An 8408-nucleotide genomic window follows, 5' to 3' on the forward strand; every position below is an offset into this window, starting at 1 on the left:
AGAGGGACAAGGGGGAGGGAGGGAATTTAATGTTTCCATCAGGGGTCATCATGGCGTTTGGATCCCCTGCACCAGGCATGGATCCCTGCATAGGGCTTAGTCACTCCATACAGATACCAAACCACAAGCAGAGATAATCTGCCTCAAAGCATTAGTTTTTGGGTGTAATAATACTTTTGCTCACATTCTAGTAACACAAGAGACAAAAAGGACATCAATAAGTCTTGAAATCAAAACCAAAGGCCACACCTACGTATTCAGTCTGTTGCGTTTGGCATTTTCTTGTATTGTGTACCTGAAGACTCTCAATTACAAACCCTCCATTTAACAATGGATCCGTGAACACACCATTTAGTCTTTAATGACCCAAATGCAACCGCCGCTCCCTCCCAAATATGCACATCTGTACAAGCCAGACAAATTATGCTTCAAGGGTAACAGTAGAACCCTTGGTAATAAACACCTGCAACTGTTGCTGCTTTCGTCCAATCTGGCAAATGAGGCAAAAAATTGTTTGAGGTAGAGTGTGGTGCGGTGGCTGATGAATGAATGCAGTTTTGGCGAAGACGGTGACGGAAGAACATGTGATATCTCAGCTACAAATATGACTAAATCTGACGGGGGCCAGGGAAGCTGTCTGCAGCTGTCCCAGGAGAATGAATGCAGCATAAGAAATTAACCAGAGAGAGAGGAAGAAAATGAAAGACAGACATAATTGAGAGTAAAAAGAGGAAGAAAACCCAAGTGCTCAAGAATCAGTACTCCACCAATTTCCTGTTTAGAAGGCAGCAGATACAGAACAACAGAAACCAAAGAACTCACAACAACAAGGCTCACAAACATGTCAAATGAAGCAGACTGTGAAAGGACGCCATTTCCAAATATAATAAAACAGCTTTCTTACCTGTATGTGTTCCGTTGAGCTGCTGCTCAGCTCGTCTCCTGACTCCGAGTCGTTGCGGACCTTGTTAAGCCCGTCTCCTGGCAGGTCACCTGGTGGGGAGGTCTTGTCACTGTCTGGACTTTTGTTGTGGTTGTTCCCGACTTTGAGCGGAGGCGAGTCAGCCCGTGTCCGTGGCAACGTGGAATTGTTGACGAGGTGATGGTTGTTGTTGTTGTGAAGAAGTACCAGTTCAGCTACCACCTTGCAGTGGTGGGGACTCCCCACGTTCTGGTTAGCATCCTTGGGCAGAGCCGGTGGCGTGACTCGGTCAGAAGATGGCGACGGGGTGGATGAAGGCGACGGGCGCCCGAAACTGGACATTTCCGGCTGGGGCCTGTTGAGGTTCTCATTGGATGCCCGGCAGATATCCAGAACAGTGGGCTTGGCCCTCAGCGTAGGCTTCTGGGGAGGCATCAGGGCCCGGCGCACCTCCCTGACGTACTGGGCTGGGACGTAAAAGGCCTTTGTGCCCTCCTCCTTCCTCACCTGCCACCAGTCCTCATTGGTCTTCTTCACCAGCATGTAGCACTCTCCCTGCCGGATGCTCACCATCTTGTCTTTGGCCTTGTACTCATAGTCGTACTCCACCTCAATATAGACCTGGCCCGGGGCGATGGGCAGCCCCTCTCTATCAGCCATGACTGCCGGAACAAGTGTTTGAACTCTGACCTCAGCTGCTCAGCGACCCAGGCCTGGAGGGCTCCTCATGTCTGACTGGTCGAACTGCTGGGCTGCAGGAGATAAGACAGACAGGGGGAAGTTTTTTTTGTCCAGCTAAATGTCACAAGCTATATATTTAAGGCACAAGACCTTTAGCGAGCCCAGACACATGAACATACACACACCAAACTACACAAACATACTCTCATTTCATGGCCCAAACCTCCCAGCCCATCACACCCCACCTTACTACTCATCCGATTACCACGACCACAAAGAGCTACCGCTGTAACACGCTCCCATCATGACATGATCTACTCCCAGACATTGGTGAGTCAAGCAAAGAACACCGCAGGGCAACTCCTCCCTCTGATCATCAGAAACCACAACAGACAGTCAACCCTGATTGCTCTGGCAAGTGATACAATGGCTAAGGATATCCAGCCTGGTAACCTGATCACCCTCTGCGGAGCTAAAAGGTGATGACAACAAGACCCCACATGCTGATCCTGCATGCGATCCAATGACTACAATGACTCCCTGGAGCTTACATTCCCCCGGAGACTGCATCCAAAAATAAAGTTTGTGTAGTTTCATAGAGTCCCGCTCTGCAGTTCGGCATCATTACTCATTAATACAGTCAGAGCACAGTCAGAAACCTTTAAAAAGCTTGAAATAGAAACAATCTACTTGATATATCATATACAGCCAGTGTGTGGGTCAGAGAACAGCTGGGCCCGTTTGTTTTGGGATGAGGCCTGTCATTGATCCGTCTGTCAGAGAGTATCCCCTCGTCAGTTAACCTAAATAAATGCCGGGTCACTCCCACAGCAGAGGAGCTACTACCGAGCCGCCGCTCCGCTCATATCAAATTCTACTTCTTCCTCCCTGAAATAGCAGCCACACTGTGGACTGACATCCTGGAAGTGCAGGCGGTGGAGCAGGTGCTTTTAGTGAGGCATGAGAACACGCCGCTGAATCTATAAGGGGCCCGTCCTTATGTAAAAGAATATGTACACACACACACACTCTCTCTGAAAGTCAGACTGACAGCACCCAGAATAGATTTACAGTTGTGAGAGTTGTCTGGGCCAAAGTGCGAGCCCATAAGAGATGGACTACATGTCTCATAATGGGCTTAAATAGTTTTCTGTTTTATCTGTTTCAACACCATGAAGCACACACACACACACAAAGTGTTACATCATGCCCCGGGCTTTAAGTGTGTGTCTGACAGCAGCCTGGTCTGGGCCTGTCCCAGTACAAGTTTCAACCATGATGTCAGCATACACACACACACATGTCTAAACCTTTTATGAATGACTGTCTCTCAAGGAACAGTCGTCTGTTTAAATTTGTGAGTGTGTGTGTGCTGGTAATCAGCCGCGAACCCTCGTGTAACCGCTTCCCGTCACACCGCGCAGACGCTATCTACACTTCACACCATCGACGGAGGTGCCAAGGATGTAGTCAGGAGTCTGTCAGAGATTCAAGTCACGCACATGATAACGGCACTATCAATGATGCTGCGTGACAGCGGCGGGCTCGACCTCCTCGCCGTGATGAACTCACAGCGAGGAGGTTGAGGTCAGTGCAGCCACGTTGAGAAAAAAAAAAAAACAGACTGTGTCTCCGGTGTGGTTTTTAGCTTCATGCTTAGCTACTGTGCTCTCAGATAAAAGATAAATACGTGAGTGACATGACAGTACAGGAGCGTGAGAATGTCACGCTGTTATTTTGTCCACAGATAACTTTATCTGCTGGATTAGCAGCAACTGTCCTCTTCATACCACCAGCATCTGACTTTTGGAGTCACTTATCCTAAAGATTAAGCCAAATATACATCAGTACGGGCAAAACAACTTAACAGATTGTGTCAAAGAGCTGACAAGTCTGAGGAAAACAAGCATATGACATTAACAGATCAAATGTGGAGAGACTTGAATAGTGTCTTTGGGGGCATATCAAAACTCAGGGAAACCTCAAAAACCAGACGGGAGCTGGCTGGAGATCAAGCATGACACCACTCACCTTGGCAGGGGCCCACGGCTGAGTCACTCCGACAGAAACTACTGTTAACTATAAATTAAGACCGACTCCTCCGACACAATGCAGCAAAGAGTTACAACCCCCCTCTGCATTTCAACCGCTTCGGTGTCTCCTTATTTCTGTAGAGTTATGGCAGAGGCCCCCGTGAGAGTAAATTTTCGCTGCAAATGAATCCCTGTCACCGCGTGGTGTCAGAGTAAAGTCTCAGAGGAGCGCTTTAGCCAACTTGTTGCTCCGTGGAGACTCAGAGGATACGGCTCGTGTTTAGAAACGGGTTGGCACAGATCAGCACAGAAAGTGAGTTAACAACTACTGTGTTTGTCTATCTGGATGAAAGCCTCGCTGTCCTTTTTGGTATTATCTATTTGGGAATCGAGCTGCGGTTCCCAAAGTGGAGCCTGAGTAGAAGACTTCTCGGGGTCCTTGAGGAAAAAGCTTCAGGCGGCTGAACTTTTGAAATCAGGCGTTTCAATGTTTATACTCACATCACTAGCTGTGCTGTTAATGTCTTCCCTAAGTACTTAAGTGCCTCTAATCAATTAACCAACTTTTTTTTGTACTTCCCCATTTCCTGCATGATGTTGAGCTTATTTATGTTGTTGTCATTATTGTTTCTAGGCTTGATTGGAAAGCATATTTACATTCATCAGTTGACAGAAAAAAACCAAAAAGATGACAAAAATCTGGACAGATGTGCTCCTTGAATAATTTTAATCACATCTATTTTGGTGGAGAAAATGTTTGAGCCCCCTGCCCACATGGCTCTTTACTAAAAATGCCTCTGCTGTGTAACAGAAAGGATCACATGTAAATCAGTGTCATAAAGTTAAATCAACACACTTGTGGAATTGGCTTTATGGACGACCATAAAACATAGAAATCAATCTGGGGTGTAGCTGGCAGCAAATCAAGGTACGCATCAACACGGAGATCACGACCTGTGCTTTTGTCTGCATACATCTGCAGACCAGCCACTGTAGCAGCAAAACACCCTGAGACTCGGACCGCCTTTGTCCCTGTGCTTCATTCAAAACAGATGTGGCCGAGCAGCATCCACTCCAACATGTGCTGCTGCTGCTGCTGCATTTCAATCCATCCATGCGGGTTATTTGCTGCATATATATAGGGGTATGCACTGCGTGGAAAAACAGTGTTCTTTTCAAACTGTGCTCTGTAAAAAAAAAAAACCCTGAAAACAAGCAGCAAGGGTCTATAAATTGTGGAAGCTGAACGGCCAGAGCATGCCTGGGGCGGGTGGGACGGTGTTGAGGGGGGCCATAGGTGGGGGGCAGGGTCCCTTCCAGTCCTACAGAGACTGCAGGAATACAACACAAAGGGAGTTTAATCCATGTGCATTCATAACAAAGGGCTCCGACTCGACATCACTTAGGATTGCCAGGAGCGAGGGAAGGGCAGGGACGTGCCTGCGGGAGAAAGCAGCCCGCTTAACGGGGACAAACAACCAAACACACCGCGAGGAAATAAGCTCAACAAATCTGTAGGTGCGAGCCACACAGCCTGATGTTATCACGTGGAATGATTAATTACCCAGCTGTGGGAACATCTACAACAAACACAACCAAAAAACAATGTCAGTGTTTGGGTTATTTCACCGGTGGAAGACATTTTTGTGACAATTTCCAGAGGCTTCGCGCTTGGACAAAAGCACTGCAGGTTCACTCGGATACAAACCCTCCGCTCTGCAACAGCGTGCATAGCAACAAAGTAACTCCGACACAAACCAATAGCTTGTCGCTGACCAGACGACGGAGAAGCCCACCCGACCCACCCCCAGAGAAATGAAACACACTAACCTTTAAAAACTCCAGTGGTTTTTCTCTGTGCTCCGTGTCGGCCCGACAGCTAGTTACGAGGAACTTTTCCCACCTATTTCAGTATGCGCTGCTCCGGATGAGTCCGCAGCAGACCTCCAGTCTGCTCACTGGGTCTATTCGCAATCCCCCGCCTCTCTGCACGTGTCAAGCAAGACTAGCCAACACACGCCATATCCGGTCACTGCTTTCAAAGTAAAGCCTATAATTGACTAACCTGACTTGGATGTTTTTTGATGTGGACTGGAAGCAGAGGAGCAAAGCGAAAATAACGAATGACATATAAAGAATAGCTGTGTCGCACGTTTATTTCTTTTTAATGACATGTTTTCTATTGGTCTTTTTTTTTTTTACTGTGTGTTGGGTCTGTTACTATTTCTACTGATTCAAATATTTGAATTCCATGAAGGTATGGCAAAGTCTTGATCTAAAAATATATATCTAACCAATCATATTTATATCCCACTTGTTTCTTATTTAAAAGGTTTAAAAGGTGTCTACATCTTAGATCAAAAGACATTTTCAAGCGATACCTGTCTGTCCCCAAAGACTGCCCAATTCAACTCTAAGTTCTGGTGTCACCAAGTATAATGAATTATGCTATTCTACATTTTAAAGTCATTGTCTCTATTATCTGTTATCACGTGTCTCCACTGTTAAATATCATTTTAATGTAGGCCTACATAGAGGCTGCAACCTATTTTGACCAGTCTTGACCAGTTTTATTGTGACGGCTAGATTAATTGAATTCCGGTTAGTCTGTGTGTTTCCGTTTCGCTTGACGCAGTTGTGGTCTTTAACCCAGCAGACGCTGGTCTGTCGCTCCCACCTCACCCGTCTGTAGGAGCTGACAGACGGCGTCCAGAGCCCCGCCGGCCCCCTCCCGGTTCAACACCTCGCGGTCCGGTGCTTCTCAACCCACGGTCCTCGGACACCTATGGGTCTTGACAGAGTTGACGGAGTTCCAGGAGATCCCCTGCAAAATCTGGAATTGTTAATTTCACTTTTGGTTAAATCCCTCAAATTGTCTGCAAGTAGCCTATAAAACAACTATTTCAATAATTGTATATGTCTCTCATTTCATTTTTATATTCTTAAAGCTAAGTAATATAATCAGATTTTGTAGGATAAACATATATAGTATAAAGATGTTCCCCCTCCTCTTGTCAGCCAAGCCCTATCTGGCAATCACAGCAGGGAGTTTCACCATCCAAGCAGGTTCATGAATCATTTATTGGTCTGATGATCCAGGAACAAAGTAAGTCTTCATAGAAAACATTCAGACTATAGGAGCATTGAAACTAGCCTCAGGCAATAAAATTGGAGGTTTACATTATTTCAGAATGATGTGTGAACTTCTACACAGTAATTGAATCCCATCACTTCTCATTGTCTATTTGGCTCATAGGCTATTTGTGTGAAAGCGCACCCTGTTGGTGCAAGGAGGGAAGTGACAGGACTTGTGATATTAATGACTTGCAGTGAAATTCAAGGGTTGGATATGTGCGTGTTTTGGGTATGACGAAAAAAAATTAGGCATCATAAAGAGCTTATTGTTTATGAAGTCACGAGGAATTCATTCTCTTTCATGTATAAAAAAAAGCTGTTTCTTATTTAGTAGTTAGGCCTTCTATTCATTTTCAAAAACCTTTTATTTCCATAAATTAAAAATCATTGCTCGCTGTATAAACTATACTTTAGACCCTACATACATATAAAAAACACAGCTACCTGACTCTATTCATACAGTTTGCTCTCATGATAATAAAAGCACACACCACAGCAAAGTTTCCAGTTTACATTTATTTTCTCCACAGAAAAAAAACTCAAGGACTAAAGCTACAGAGAACCCCTTATGGAAACAGACAGCAGTGTAGCTGGTTTGCTAAGGGTGTTTGTAACATAAGTCATCAATAATAACCAGCAGTGAGTTCATTTTATTGAAGTGAATAACATAAGATGACAATATAACATAACAGGGTAAGACAGGAGTGCACAAAGGCTGCTATAACAGACATTAGTCTTGCCTTTAGCTATCAGTCATAAATAACATTTTGTATCTACCTATTCCCAGCACACCAATTGCCAAAGAGTCATAGACAAGAGTGCGGATCTAGAGTCAAACAGTCTCTGGGAAGCTGAGGAATTAGTTGCAAACTCAGAAAATTAAATGCTAATGAGAACAGCGGGGTAAAACTCACCCACGCAGAATATAAGGCAGAGTATGCAGACACTGGAAAATCTTGTTCTTGTTCTACAGGTGTTTTGGAGTGAGATATTCCGCAAAATATCGTCTCTCTCAGCTCTTACTCACCTAGCAAAGACCTTAAAACATCATGGTTATGGTTAAATACATTTCTCAGTGGTTGAGACAAGTGCATAGGCAGAAGAGTGTCACAAAGAGATCTCTGTACTCCAACACTGGACATTTCATATTATAGTTAATGACTACACAGTGGGACAGGACAGGTGCTGCTGGGCAACAACTATATACTGATTTAGTTACAAGGTACCTTGTATTTAAAAGTCGTCAATGTATTAGATATGATTAAAAAATCTAATGAGTGTTATTTGCAGCTGCTGCATCGAAAATGTTTTTTTAAAATATATGCATCATATTATATTCTTACCCAAATATATAAACCAGTGCACAATCCACAATCTGTGCTCCAACCAAAGGAATCCCCTGAGAGCTATTAAACACAAAGATAAGTGAAACAAGGTCACTCTTAACTGCATAGCAAGACAGTTGTTTCTTCTTCCGTCCTGGGGTCCATCAAGGTCTTATATATGTGCACTCATGTTGGCACAGTGTAGGCTCATATCTTGAGATATTAGCTGAGAACTGTGCATGTTGAAAGAAAACAGAGCAACTTGATTTTGCAGGGCACTAATGTGTTTTCTTTGCAAGAGCCAGAAGTTTA

General features: G+C 44.7%; 1 protein-coding gene across 8 annotated transcripts in view; it reads right to left on the minus strand.

Moving 5' to 3' along the window:
- arhgap12b (Rho GTPase activating protein 12b) overlaps nucleotides 1-5684 on the minus strand; it is a 63235-nt gene extending 57551 nt beyond the window's left edge. For 3 of the 8 annotated variants that reach the window (XM_067577751.1, XM_067577748.1, XM_067577750.1), the window contains exons 1-2: nucleotides 5467-5683; nucleotides 905-1674 (exon numbers count right to left, since the gene is read on the minus strand). In XM_067577751.1, coding sequence (XP_067433852.1) covers nucleotides 905-1582 — 678 coding nt within the window. In that variant the 5' untranslated portion in view covers nucleotides 1583-1674; nucleotides 5467-5683. Of the gene's footprint in view, nucleotides 1-904; nucleotides 1675-5466 lie in introns of all 8 variants that reach the window. The other 5 variants (XM_067577754.1, XM_067577753.1, XM_067577752.1 and 2 more) reach the window with 3 other exon arrangements.
- Nucleotides 5685-8408: the final 2724 nt, after the last annotated feature.

The sequence above is a fragment of the Thunnus thynnus genome, chromosome 21 (genome assembly GCF_963924715.1).
Source record: "Thunnus thynnus chromosome 21, fThuThy2.1, whole genome shotgun sequence".
Lineage (NCBI taxonomy): Eukaryota > Metazoa > Chordata > Actinopteri > Scombriformes > Scombridae > Thunnus > Thunnus thynnus.